At 63.4% G+C, this 13,659-nt stretch overlaps 1 protein-coding gene across 1 annotated transcript in view; it reads right to left on the bottom strand.

Moving 5' to 3' along the window:
* ABCC12 (ATP binding cassette subfamily C member 12) overlaps positions 1–13,659 on the bottom strand; it is a 50,245-nt gene that overhangs the window by 22,996 nt on the left and 13,590 nt on the right. The window contains exons 8-16 of the mRNA XM_036275463.1: positions 12,570–12,677; positions 10,366–10,644; positions 9,287–9,358; positions 6,185–6,309; positions 4,166–4,238; positions 3,246–3,449; positions 895–1,029; positions 708–794; positions 566–659 (exon numbers count right to left, since the gene is read on the bottom strand). Of these exons, the coding sequence (XP_036131356.1) occupies positions 566–659; positions 708–794; positions 895–1,029; positions 3,246–3,449; positions 4,166–4,238; positions 6,185–6,309; positions 9,287–9,358; positions 10,366–10,644; positions 12,570–12,677 (1,177 nt within the window). The remainder of the gene's footprint in view (positions 1–565; positions 660–707; positions 795–894; positions 1,030–3,245; positions 3,450–4,165; positions 4,239–6,184; positions 6,310–9,286; positions 9,359–10,365; positions 10,645–12,569; positions 12,678–13,659) is intronic.

Genomic DNA, 13,659 nt, shown 5'->3' with positions numbered 1-13,659 from the left:
TAAAGCACTGTGCTAATTATTTTATTTTATTAATTTTCATCCTCGCCCGAGGACATTTTTCCATTTCTTGTTCAGATAGAGTGGGAGGGAGGGAGAGAAACATCAATGTGAAAGGGACACATCGAGTGGCTGCCACCCACACGACCAACCAGGGCCGGGGACAAACTGCAACCGAGGTACGTGCCCTTAGCGGGAACCGAACCCGGGTTTCTCTGGACCGCAGGCCAACGCTCTAACTGCTGAGGCAAACCGGCCAGGGCCCTGTGCTAATTATTTCATACAGAGCTTCTTAAACAACCTTTGCAAGAACCCATGAGGTGGGTGTTGCTGTTTCCCCGTCTTATGAATTGATAAACAGGTTCAGAGCGGCTGCGTGATCTTGCTCAAAGTTGTAAAACTAGCACGCGGTTGAGCCAGGATGGGGACTCGGGCAGCCGAACCCCAAGGCTCACCTTGCGGTGAGCCCTGGAATTCGGTTCACCCTGAGGACACGCACGGGGTGCCCAGGTCTGTGTCCCGCCTACATGTGGGCGCATACAACCGCGGGGTGAGCTGGGGGCAGTACCTTGGACGTCTTTGAACTCGGCGTCTGTGTCCGGTTCCTTCCCTTCCTCTTTCTCATCTCCCGGAGTCGAAACTAGGGTGAGAAACAGCGAGGTCTGTGTCCACTCTCGAGCCCCGGGTAGCAAGGGAGGCGCGAGTCCAACCTGGGCTGTACCTGCACCCTCGTCTCGGTCCAAAGGGCCCTCTCTCAGGGCCTCCCCCATCGCTGTGTTGTAAATGTGCTCGGGGTCCTGGAGACAAAGCGGGGTGCCTTCTGAAGGGATGAGAGGCCTCCCCAGGCCAGAACCCAGGAGGGAGGGCGCCGCGCCCAGGCCCCCAGCCGCGTGTCACCTTGAACTGGAGGCCCTGGAGGTTGTGGACCAGCTTGGCATAGCACCCTCTCTTCTCCATTAACTCCCTGTGGGTCCCCTTCTCACAGATCTCTCCATCCTCCAACAAAATGACCTCGTCACAGGACTCCAGGAACTGCGGGGACAGGAAAGCCGTCTGCCGTGAACTCCTGCCCCGACAGAGAGGAGGGCGGCGCAGACCCCAGCCCGCCGCGTCCGGCGCGGCCAGGACGGGCTCCTCGCCTGGTTCTTCCGACACCGGGGCCAGACCACGCCTTGTGGGAGCCCGTCCTGTGCCCTGTAGGAGTTCAGGCTCCCTGGTCTCTACCCCCCTGCCAGGAGCATCCACCCTTCTTTGACAAGCAAAAATGTCTCCACATGTGGCCAAGTGCCCGTTAAGGGGGCGAGGAGCGTTGATCTGGTGACCGAGGGTCTCCTGAGTGCAAAGGGGGTCTTTGGTGGTCACTGCGGCACGCGGAGGGTCCCCAGAGGGGCTTCCCTGCTCCAAGCCGGGTGATGGAGGTCTGGACCGTCCTGGCAACAGGACTTGGCGGAGGGGGGGCAGGATCTCAGCGGCTGGAACACTGCAAGGCCACCCCATCATCTCATCATCCAGCCCCGAGCAGCAGCGCTCAGGGCAGGCCACAGGGCCACCCCCCGGTCTGGGGCGGTCATCCCGGCCTTGTCTAAGGATGCTGTCCCCGGAGCTTTGCCCAGGGCACCTCTGCCGCCCTGATTGGAGTCCCTGCCATTTTCTTATCACACCTGAGGTCAAAGACTATGCCCAGAGGGCCTTCCTTTCTTTCTGGGCGGGGACAGAGTTCTCCCGTGGGGTCGACCCATCGAAGGGCAGGGAGCTTCCTCGCGGAGTCGGGCGGGATGCTGGGGGTTTTCAGACAGCTCTGTCTCCAGCAGCCTTTGCGACTGGCCAGAGGGCTCCCTGACCTCCAGGGTCAGCTCAAAGTCAAAGCAACCTCTGATGCTCTTCACTGGAAGCCTGAAAGAAGGGGCTCCCTCTGGTCCTCGGACCCCCGATGAGGTGTGGAGGAGGGGGTGGGGCCCAAGAGGCGAGTGACGGCAGCCGCAGCCTCCCTGCCCCCTTCCCGGGACAGTCTAGGCAGGGACAGCCTGGCCGATGTCGACCTAACTTCTCAAAGCCCCATGTCTTCTCTCATCCCTCAGTAAAGGGAGCAGGCCGCTCAGGATCAGCCCATTTTCCAGGTGGGGAAACTGAGGCGCGGGTGTGGGGTCTGCCTGCGTGGGGTGCACGCTCCAGCCCCAGATGCTCCTGGCAAGGCCCCCCTGGCGGGGAGCCCAGCTCGCTCTGTATGATGTGAGCGGTTTTGTTCTGTAAACTCATGAACTGAGCCCTGCTGCATCCCTGTGGCCAGGGCCGGCCTCCGGTAACAGAAGCTGCGTCCCGCCCAAGCGCCCCGGAGCACCTGGAATCATGCCCGTGGGCCCCACAGTCAGAGCAGCAGAGAAATGTTCTGGAAGAGCCCAGGGGCCCAGGTTCCGGACTCAGCCCCCTCCTCCTCCGTGGACAGCCGGCTGAGATTCCAGCGCCATCTGGTGGCTGCCTGCATTCCCAACACGGAAGGGGTGAGATGAGGTGACCTTGGTGAGAGGTGGACTCTGGGGAGACTGCCGGGGACTCTGGGGGGGGCCGTTCTTGTCTAGGACTGGAGCAAGCTGGAGGTTACTGCGCTCCCCAGTGAGGACCCCTGGAAGGACAGCTGTGACCCACATTTGTCAGGTGCCCCCCAGGACCCCTCAGGATGACAGCACCCCCCCACTGCAGGAGGTCTTCAGGGCCTGGACCCTCATGGTGCAGACAGGAGCCCACGGCCAGTCACCTCGCGGGGGCCACAGATATCCAGCCTTCTCCCCCAGCCTGACACGGCCAGCAGAGAAGCCGGGGGGGGGGGGCCTTGTCCTCACCAGCCCAGCCTGATGCTTCCCGGAGGGGATCCGGCCAACTCAGAGGGAACCCAGGAGGTGCCCACAAGCAACACCGAAATGTCTGGTTTCCCCTGTCCCCACCGGCCACAACCCAGAGCGGAAGCAGGTGCCCGTGTCCACCCCACAGGTCGGAGCCGATGGCCCTGGGAGAACCTGCCCTCTGTCGGAGGGAGGGTCCTGGAGCTAGGGCCCAGGGAGGGCTGCAGACAGAGGAGCCGGGGGCCTCTGTGGGAACCGGGGTGACTATACCCACAGTCCCCTGTCCCCTGCTCCTCCCTGACTGTCCGGGTGAGGACAGCCTAGCACAGGAGGGGCAGGTGCAGGCAGAAGAGGAGACCCTATCACGGGGCCACACCCGTCCCTGCACAGGGTCCTGCCAGCCCGTCGCACCTGCAGCTGGTGGGTCACCAGGACCACCGTCTTCCCCCTGAGCGTCTTCTGAATGCACTCCTCGAAGATGTGCTTCCCCACGTGGGCGTCCACGGCCGACAGGGGGTCGTCCAGCAGGTAGACCTCGTGGTCCGAGTAGACGGCGCGGGCCAGGCTGATCCTCTGCTTCTGCCCCCCGGAGAGGTTGAGGCCCCGCTCCCCGATCTGCGGACACGGGCAATGCGACTGCTCGTCACCGGGTCCCCCGCCCCCGGCAGTCCTCGGGCAGCAGGAGCTTCCTGAAGCTTCTCAACGCTTCTGCAGACTGCCCGGCGCCACATCCCAGCTCCCTGCCCCTGGCAGGGACCCCAACAGCACCTCTCCTGCGGGGGCCTGGTGGGCAGCAGCAGCTGGGACAGTGCCCTGAGAGGCTGCGTCCTGGCCCCTCACACGAGAGGGGACAGTAGAGCAGAACTCTCCGGGGAGGGGACAGGCTCCCAGGAGGGAGGAGAGGCTGAGAACCGGACTGGTGTCCCGGGGGTAGTGTTCGGAGGCGACCCCTGCCCTCCTGGGCCCAGCAGAGACCGTGAGGCAAGGGGGCCCTCGGGACCTCAGCCGCAGCCCGGCACTTGGACCTCCGCCTTCAGAGGACCGAGCCTGCCCTCGCGGTGAGCCAGCGGCTTTGGCCAGAAACCCTCCCTGAGGTGACCGGCAGACTGGGAGTGGGCCCCGGAGTGACCACGCTGAACCCAGCACAAGCGGAGTCGGCACCACGTCCATTGTGACCTCCCCCAAGGACAGACCCCGGCGGAGAATTTGAGATGGGAGACCCTGACTTTGTGGCATTTCCTGGCACCTCTCTGTCCTCGGAGCTGCCCAGCCTCCGCCCTGTGGCCCTGGGCCGTCGGGCTGCCCTGGGGCTGGACCGCGGCTCTGCTCACCTCGGTCAGGTCCCCGTAAGGAAGGCTTCTCAGGTCCTCCTGGAGCGCACAGACCCGGACCGTGTGCTGGTACCTGTGGGCGCGAAGGTCAGACGTCAGTGCGGTGAGTGACACCCTCCGCCGCCGCCGCCGCCCTGGGCGCGTCCAGACACCGCTGCTGTCCCGGGGGCGCAGCGAGGATGTGGCCGCAGCTTTGTTGCTGATGTCCAAGGGCAGCTTCCCCTGGGCCCCCCGTCACCCCCCTTCTGATTCAGAGCTGACTGGGAATGGCCCCTCTCCTCACAGACTTCCCACCCTGCGGGGGTGATGACATCAGCATGGAACCCCCGAAACGTGGGGGCGCCAACTGCTGGCACTGCCCGTGGGAGTCGGGGGGGGGTCTTTGCACGGTGTGCTGAGGTCACTGGGGACGGCTCCCCAGGACACGAGACGTGAATGGGTGGAGGGTGGCAGCTGGTGGCCACGACCACCACCCTGATGTCTCCAGGGTGCTCCTGCCCGGTCGGAGAACAGGCCCTTCTCCCCGAGACACCGAGGCGCAGACGGGCCGAGTGCGAGGAGGATCCCAGCTCCTTGCTCCCCCCCCCCCAGCCCTCCCCACTGTCTGGTTCAAGGGACGTCACCCAACCCGCAGAAGCCACACTGCTGGGGCCAGCACCTCGTCCTGCTAAGGACAGCAAAGCTGGGGTCCAGTGACCCTGGGCATGACCCCGTCCCACTCCTGAGGACTTCTGACACCAAGGGTCCCGAAAAGTCAGTAGGTTAGTGGGTGGGAACTCACAGAGGAGATCCCTGAGCCAGGGAGAGCCCACACCCGCCTCCTGAGGTTTCTGTGCCCGCGAGCCCACGCAGGGGCCCCCGTACACCCCAGCACCCACACAGCGCCTCGGGGGCCGCTCCTGCTCTGAGCGCCCCGTGTGCCTGCTGGCAGTGAAGGTTGTGCTCATCCAAGGGGCTGCTGGGTTCCACACCGGGCCCAGGTTCTGACCCGCCCGGCAGGCTGCCTGCGTCCCGGAGAGCCGACTGCTGACATAAATCAGAGCCTCTTGCATCATCACTTCAGCATCATGGCGCACGGGAGGCCCGGGGAGACCCAGCTGCCGGACAGCTCCCGTGGGAACCGGTGATGCTGGGCTGCTCTGCTCTGCCGTGTAATAGCCCTGACCTTGGGCAGCGCACTGTCCTCCCTGGGCCTCAGCTTCTTCCGCTGTAAAATGGGGATTCGAGGCCAGGGTCCCCTACATGGGTGGTTCTGGGGCTCTAAGGAGCGGCTGGATAGGGCAGCCCCTCAAACGCAGCAAAGAACCTCGGGAAACCGGAGCCAGGAGACCCCAGTCCGCAGTGTCTGCAAAGTTGTGACTCCAACTTTGTTTTTGCTTCCTTTGCATGTGGAGGATAACGTGTCCTGATGGTTCTGGTGTCAGCAAATAACTTCAGGGCTGCCGGCCGGTGTGGTTCAGGGCTTGAGCGTCGACCCTGCACCAAGAGGTCGCTATTCGAGTCCCGGTCAGGGCACATGCCCAGGTGGTGGGCCCGATCCCCAGTGGGGGGCAGGCAGGAGGCGGCCAGTCGATGTTCTCTCTCATCGATGCTTCTATCCCTCTCTCCCTCTCCCTTCCTGCCTCTCTAAATTCAATAAAGAAAAAAATAACTTCGGGGCTGATGAACTATGGACGTGCCGTTCACAATTTCGAGCCACGTTCTGGTGACGGGGCCTGGTGCAGAATGGCCAGACCCGCCTTCCTCGCGCAGACGATGTGGGTGCGGAGACGAAGTCCTGGAACACCTGCTGCTCCGCGCTGGGGGCCGAGCGCTGGCTCCTGCGTCCTGGGGCTCCACCCAGGTCCGCTGACGTGCCCCTCCGGAACCCGGGCCAGGGAGAGAACCATCAGCACCCCTGGGCCCGATCAGTGTTCAGTGGAAACTCGTCAGAGAAACCCCTGCACACCCATCACCAGAAGCGCCGAGTCCCTGGCAGAGGGGCCCAGACACAGCCTCCTGCCCCCCAGCTGGCGGTACCTCTGCTGGTCGTACTTGGCTCCAAACAGTATGTTCTCTCTCACACTCCCGTGGAAGATCCATGCCTGCTGGGACACGTAGGCCAGGGTCCCGCTGACCGCCACCACCCCTTGCTGCAGCTGCATCTGGGGACACAGAGCCGGAGACCCTCAGGAGCAAACCTTGCCGGCGTCTCCCCGGGCCCATGGGGCGCCTGCAGCCCTCTATCCCACAAGCCCTCATTCTCGGGGTGCACGAGGGGGAGGCAGAACGTCTCGGCCACAGGCTGCAGACCGAGGGTCTCCATGTCAAAGATCTGCGGGGGGCCAGGCAGGAATATTCTGGAAGAGGCAGTAAGGGGTCCTGCTGCTGGTGGAGAGCACAGGCTGGGGGCTGCTGCCAGCCACGGGGCAGCCTGGTGACAGGCAAACCCACCGCGAAGGCTCCTTTTCCTCACACACTGACTGCACCCCCTCCTCAGCCAGGCACCCGGGGGTGGGCCATCCGGCTGCTGGGGAGGGGCCGGCATGCCCCCTCCTGAGGGAGCAGAGCTGGTGCCATGCAGGCCTGGTACAGCCAGACTCCTCTCTTTTCTTTCTTTCTTTTTATTTGCACTTATCTTCAGATAGGGTGGGAGGGAGGGGCGGGGGGGGGAGAGAGACATCGATGTGAGAGAGGCATATCGAGTGGCTGCCACCCACATGACCCCAACCAGGGCCGGGGACAAACTGCAGCTGAAGTACAGGCTCTTAGCGGGAACCGAACCCGGGACTCTCCGGTCTGCGGGCCGATGCTCTAACCAGTGAGCCAAACCGGGCAGGGCTGCCGCCTCACTCTTCAAGGGGAGCAGACAGTCCAGTTTCTTATGGAAATTTTAAACCTTTAAAACATGGGGCCATCCGATAAAAAACCGTGCGCGGGGTCCCGTCTGTCCCCTGGGGCACCCGTCCACTTCAGACAGCCCACGTGGGGTCGCCTCGCAGACGGGGTGACGCCGGTGGTGACGCCACACTCCGTCTGTCAGGAGGGGGTGCAGGCAGGCCGGGTGCTCAGGGCTGGTGCTCGCGGGCAGGGGCGGTGTGACGAGGGCGGGGAGAGAGAACAGCCGAGGGAGGTGACACCACGTCCCCTCCGGGATGACCACAGGACTTGGAGACGAGAGAATGAAAACAGCGCTGAGGATGGTGACCGCACGTCTCAGCGAGCCGGCTGTGCGCCAGGCACTGTGTGGACCACACTGCGCGGGGAACGGGCTGCAGTCCACCGCTACACGCTTGACCTCGTGTGACCGCCCGCGGCCCTCCTTAGACCCATTTTACAGGTGCGGAAACAGAGGCTCAGAGAGGTGAGGGTACTTGGGAAGCAGCGAGCACAAGGCTGAGACTGGAGGTGAGCCCAGGCATCGGGGGCCCACTCGCTTAACCACTCTGCGTCCTGCCTCTCCAGTGACCACGAGAGGGGCCTGGTCCCACCACGGTCACATGGAGACAGTTTACCTTCTCTGGGACGTTCCAAAGGAGCAGACCAAAGGGTACAAGTTAAAAGGAGGCAGCCCTGGCCGGTTTGGCTCACCGGTTCAAGCATCGGCCCACAGACCGGAGAGTCCCGGGTTCGGTTCTCACTAAGGGCACGTACCTTGGTTGCAGTTCGACCCCGGTTGGGGTCGTGTGGGTGGCAACCACTCAGTGTGTCTCTTGCACATCGATGTTTTTCTCTCTCTCTTCCTCTCTCTCTCCCTCCTGCTCTATCTGAAGATAAATGCAAACATGTCCTCGGGTGAGGATAAAAAAATGATAATAAAAGGAGGCAAATCTCACTCCAATATGCAGCCAAACTCTCCAAAGAGGGAGCGGGCTGCGGAATACTGAGTTGCCCATCACCAGAGGCATCTGAGCCGAGGTTGGCTGTGGAGAGGACCGGGCAGGGTCACCTGCAACATGCCTGCTACTCTAGGGCCTCAATGGGCACACTCAGGAATGCCCAGCATGGCGACCCCAGGAACTCACCTGATTCTGCCCCCACCTCCACCTTTGGGCAGGAAAGGAGTTAGCACTATTTATAGAAATGAGTCGCCCTGGCCGGTTTGGCTCAGCGGTTAGAGCATCGGCCTGCGGTCCAGAGAGACCCGGGTTCGGTTCCCGCTAAGGGCATGTACCTTGGTTGCAGTTTGTCCCCGGCCCTGGTTGGGTCGTGCGGGTGGCAGCCACTCAATGTGTCCCTTTCACATCGATGTTTCTCTCTCTCTCTCTCCCTTCCTCTCTCCCCCTCCCACTCTACCTGAACAAAAAATATAAAAATGTCCTCGGGTGAGGATAAAAAAAAAAAAAAGAAATGAGTCACCAGAGGCCAAAAGAAGTCACCCTGCTCGGGGGTGGGGGGACTCTTCTGAGCCTGGCATCCTCGTTTCTGCAGAGGTGCCCATGGCCCCCTCCCAAATGCAAAGGCAATGCCGGGTGCCCGAGCTCCTCTTCAGCAGTGCAGGGAGCCAGAGGACCAACCGTTTTCCCCAGAAAGTTTCTCATTCATGTGATGAGACACCGGCCACTCAGGGGCTGTGAACACCGTGACTGGCTTGACCACCTCCCTGGGGCCACGCAGCGGGAAGTAGCTGGCAAGGGCCCAGAAGCCCGGTTCCTCCTTGGCCCTGCCCCGGGCTCCGCGGAGAAGCCGGGGCGCCTGGCGGGCAGCCCCTCAGTCCGGGAGGAAGGCTGGACGGAGCGCTGCCCTGGGCAGATGCTGGGGGTGTGCGAGGGACGCGGAAAACACCCCCAGAAGCCCTGAGCCGCAGGCTTCCGGTTCGTCCCCGCCAAGCCGCCTCGCTGGCCTTTCTGGTCCAGACGGCCCGAGCCACCGGGAAACCGCGGGTTTCATGACCCACCTCTTCCTTGGACCGAGCTGGAGCTCTAGGCAAGGACGCGTCACCACTGAACACGCACCTCGGAGGGAAGACTGGAAGGTTCAGCCCCGTCTGGCCCAGGGCGTGGGGCTGCCAGGCGTGCCAGCCTCCCGGGCATGATCATGACTCCGTGCCCAGCCGTGGGGGCCACCGTTCTCACGGGCCCAGCGGGCAGGCAGGGACCCGGGTCCCATCGGCGTGCCATCCCCGTGGTGCCCGCAGCGTACCTGTCCCAGGAGAGCCGCGATGAGGGAGCTCTTCCCGCTTCCGACGTTGCCGCAGATCCCCAAGACCTTCCCCTACCAGACAGAAAACACACGGTCGTTCTCCCTGTTCCTGCAGGGTCTCGGGACAAGGTGCCGCCTCCGGACTGCGCAGGTGGGGACCAGGCGCTGGAGGCTCTAGGAGGCGGTGGGTGCGACCTCACACCCCACCCGGACACGAGCCTGGGAGGGCGCCGGAAGCCAAGCCTTGCAAAGCGCTTCCCCTGGGGCGGCGCGGCCGAGCCCCTGGAGGGCTGCAAGGCCCCCAGGACGGACACCTGGGTGAGCAGCCTCTCCGTCCTTGGACACACAGCCCCGTCTCGGGGTTGTCCTGCCTGCACCCGGGCTCCAGGAAAGCAAATCTAACAAAGCTAGCGCTAGTCGGGGGTGGGCAGTTAATGAGAGAGATGAGTGAGTAAAATCCACAGCATGCGAGAGTCGTGCGTGGGAACAGACCACAGGGGCAGCTCGGGAGGCTCCCCAAAGGCACGGGTCTCACCTGGAGTCCTCCCAGACATGGGCCCTGAGACAGGGGTCGGTCAGGAGGTGCGGGCGACACCAGCTGGGAAGAGGGGGTGCGAGGCAGGGGAGGGCAGGGGGCCATCGAGGTGTCTCGCGGGGCTGGGTCCTGCTGGGAAACTCCCGGGAACTCTGGGAGACTGAGGTGGCGTACCCCTAGCGGCGGAGGGAGTGGGGACACATCCCCAACAGGCAGCTGCCGTCACCCCTGCCCGTACTCCAGGCCATACTTAGGAACACATCCGGAAGCATTTACACAGCTGGGCAGCCCGGGCCTCGGCCGCCCAAGTGGACTGTGACTCTCCATTGCAAGGGCCCCAAACTCCTCTGGGTTTTATGATCGGGGCTATACAGCCCCCCGTCTTCCCTCGGCTTGGAGAGGTGCCTCCTTGATGGGCACAGAGTTTTAAAGTGGGAAGGAGACAGCCTGGTTAGGGACCCCCACCCCCGCCTGCAGCCCACAACAAGCCCACCAGGCTCGGGAGGCCCCGCGGCAGGAGGGAGCCCCCCAGAGCCGCACCCACCTTTCTCACCACAAAGCTTATATTGTGCAGAGCAGTCCTGCCGCCGCTCCCGTGGTCCTGCTCGGGGCCCGGGGCGCCCTCGGCGGGCGCGCTCAGACGGTACGCCGCCCCCCTGCGCGGCAGGAGAAGGCCCTTCCGCCGGCTCTCCCCGTCCTTCGGGCTGCCCGTCCTGCCGGCGCCCTGCTGCCATGCCAAGGTGGCACTTGCTAGGAGCAAGACAGTGTCTGGGCCTTCCGGCTGGGTGATGTAAGGCGAGGGGCTTCGAGCGGCGAGGATTCTCTAAGGTTAAGGAGACAGAAGGAATCGGGTAGACATCATCCACGTGCAAGAGTCACCCCCAGTATATCTCCCACGGACCTCCGGTCACAATCTCGGCGATTTTACCTCGGATGCCCAGGGACGATATCCTGAGGACCCCCCCCCCCCGTGGGAGAACCTGCAGCACAGGTGGCTCCCTGGCTCACGCCATGTGGGACGACGGCTCGTCAACCTCCAGGCCTTCGGGGGTGGGGGTCACCCTCAGGGAGGGTGCGATCCCAGCTGCGCTTCACCCCCATGCTGTGGCCGTGGCCGTGGCCGTGGCCATGGCCGTCACTGGGGGGTGGGCTTCATTGCTCGGCTCTACGCTATGTAACCGTGGTCCCACGCCCCGTCTGCCGTGTCCTCTCCCTGGTCCCCTCTCAGCTCAGTTCAACAAAACATCGGCCAAGCGCCCAGGTTCCGGGGCAAACAGCACACACGCAAATACGAAAAGACATGGCTCCTGTCCTTGAAGCGATGACAGTCCCGGGGGGAGAGGGCACGAGGCACAGGTCAGTGAGATGTGACCGGGACAAAGCCGAGGAGGGGCACCCGGCCCCCCACCCCGGATGCCGGGGCTGCGTCAGTCCAGGCAGAGCCGAGGGAGGGCGGAGGGGAGGAGAGTTTCCCCCCGCAAGGCTCAGCGCGAGCAGAAGCACCGTCGGTTGGGGGACAGGTGGCGGGGGAGACAAGCAATTCAGGGTTACTGAGGCCCAGAGCTCACGGGAGAAAGGGGAGAGGGAATGAGTGGAGACGTCACTGAGGACCCACTGACCGGTGGGGGAGGCTCAGCCTGTCCTGGGGGGACAAGGATTCAGGGGTTTCCAGCCGGTGAGTGTCAGTGGTCAGACCGACAGGCTAACAGCGCTCCGGGTGCTGAGTGCAAAGTGAGCGCGAGGAGGACACCTTCGGACAGGCCCATGCTGCCTCCATCACTGCGACAGTCACCGAGACGATGAGGCATCGGATGGCGGCAATGGCCACCGGGTCGCAGAGGACGTTGAGGAGTAAGAACCCGCACGTCCCTCTCGGCTGAGATACCCGACATAGTAGGACACACAACTAACGTGGCAGGTCGATTCGTGACTGGTTCAAAAAGTGGTCATTCAGCAGCGCGCCTTCTAAGGGCGTTACGCACGGTGCCTCCCAACACTGAGGGGCAGTGATCGGGAGACGGGTCAGCAGGGCTCCCGGAGGGGTCGAAGTGGACGGCGAGGAAGGGCTTACGGATGCCCAGGACGCCTAAGGTGCCGTCCAGACGTCTGGCCGCGGTGAGCGAGGTCTCTCCGTCAGTTCGCAGGTGTGTGAGCGTGCCACTCTCGATGGGGACACCCTGCTCCTGTCCCTGCCCTGCCCTCAACTCGGAACCCCCTTATCCGACCTTCGTGTGTGGCAGGGACTGGGGCACCTGGTCCTACCCTAGGCTGGGGGCCCTAGAGGGTCAAGGCTGTCCTTCCTGTGTTGGCATTTCCCACTGTGCCTTGTGTGCAGGACGCACGCAGTTTGTCTTTGACGCACAAATAAACGAGTGGTTAGTGGCTAAATAGTGCATAACTGGGGAGCCCCCCTTGCTCCCATCACCACCCGTTGCAGCACAAACCGCACAGGCCGGGGGGGGGCAGCTCAGTGCAAGCCCCACCTTCACCTGGAGCAACTGGACCTCTAGGACTTGGCTACAGAGCAGAGGGTCAGGACACGGCTCTGTACAGACGCCATGTCGTTTGTCCTAGAGGGCAGACCACGGGAAAACCACATTTCTGCATCCGCTCTGCCTTGGGGGCCTTCTCCTGTCCATCAGCCAGCGACCCAGCCCTCCGGCGGGTTGACTCAGCGTCCCCGGGACCGGGAGTCTCCCCACCCGAACCTGAGACCTCTCGCCCCCACTCACCCAGTGTGCGCCATACCTTCATCCTCCTCAGGGAGACGCTGGCCTCGGCCGCCGCCTTGACGGAGAAGGGCAGGATGGCGATGGAGAACTTCATGATGTTGAACATGGCGATCACGCTGAAGGCCTGGGGGCCAGAGAGACCGGGTCAGGGCGGGCGTCGCCGCGGCTCTGGACCCTCGCGTCCCCGGGGACAACCTCTCTGAGGTGGGAGGCGGGCGCCCCTGGGGTCCTCAGAGGGACGGTTTTCTTTTTCATTTCGTGGCTCAGAGATCATGGTCGGCAAATCAGGGACAATAACAGCTTCCTATGCTTTGCTTTGGGACTTTCACCAACGTGGTGGGACATGGGTCCCCTTGTCTCCGTCCGTCCAGAGAGGACAGGCCCGAAGAAGTAGACCGACCACTCAAAACCCCACGCGGATTTCCCCAAATCCTTCCCTTCTCTTAGCTGCTGCAGAAGCATCTTTCCCTCTGGAGCCTGGGCCCCCGGCGTTCCGCAGAGCCCAGGGGTGACGGCCCAGGCTCCTTGGAAGGACCTGCTTGGCCCGCGCTGGTTCAGAGAATGCCCTCTGCACGGCGCGCCCCTCCCCAGACACCAGGACAGATTTGAGAGCCTTTGTTCAAGTGCCATTCCCCCCAGGTCACCTCCCCTTTTCCCCGGGCCTTCCCCATGGAGCCTGGCCCGGGGGTGTTAACAGCATGTGGTCCCCATGAAGACAAGTCTTCACACTTGGTTGGTGCCCCAGGGAGCACGGCCTCATCCCATTTCATCTTCTCTTCTGTCCGACTTGTGATTGGCAGCATTTCCTGCACCATCCGTTCAAGAAGCAGACAGCACAGCTACCACGGACAAGTGCGGAATGACCCTGCCTGCTGCACGGGGAACCCCGTGGACAGGGCCCGGGGTCGGCTGCTCCCAGTTAGACCAGGAAGCGAATGGTGGAGGATGCTCCCTCCATCACATCTGGTCGTCAATGCATCCCCCAAAGAGAGCTCAGCACCCCCGGGTCCCGAGGCACGGCTCGGCTCAGGAAACACGGCCCAGGGTGTCTGAGCACCTGCGCCCCCTGGTGGGACCGAGCGCCTCGGGCTGACCTCCTTCGCCGG

Source organism: Molossus molossus, unplaced genomic scaffold, assembly GCF_014108415.1.
Source record: "Molossus molossus isolate mMolMol1 unplaced genomic scaffold, mMolMol1.p scaffold_m16_p_21, whole genome shotgun sequence".
Taxonomy (NCBI): Eukaryota; Metazoa; Chordata; class Mammalia; order Chiroptera; family Molossidae; genus Molossus; species Molossus molossus.
Note: the sequence above shows the minus strand (reverse complement) of the source record. Positions and strands in the feature narration are given on the sequence as shown.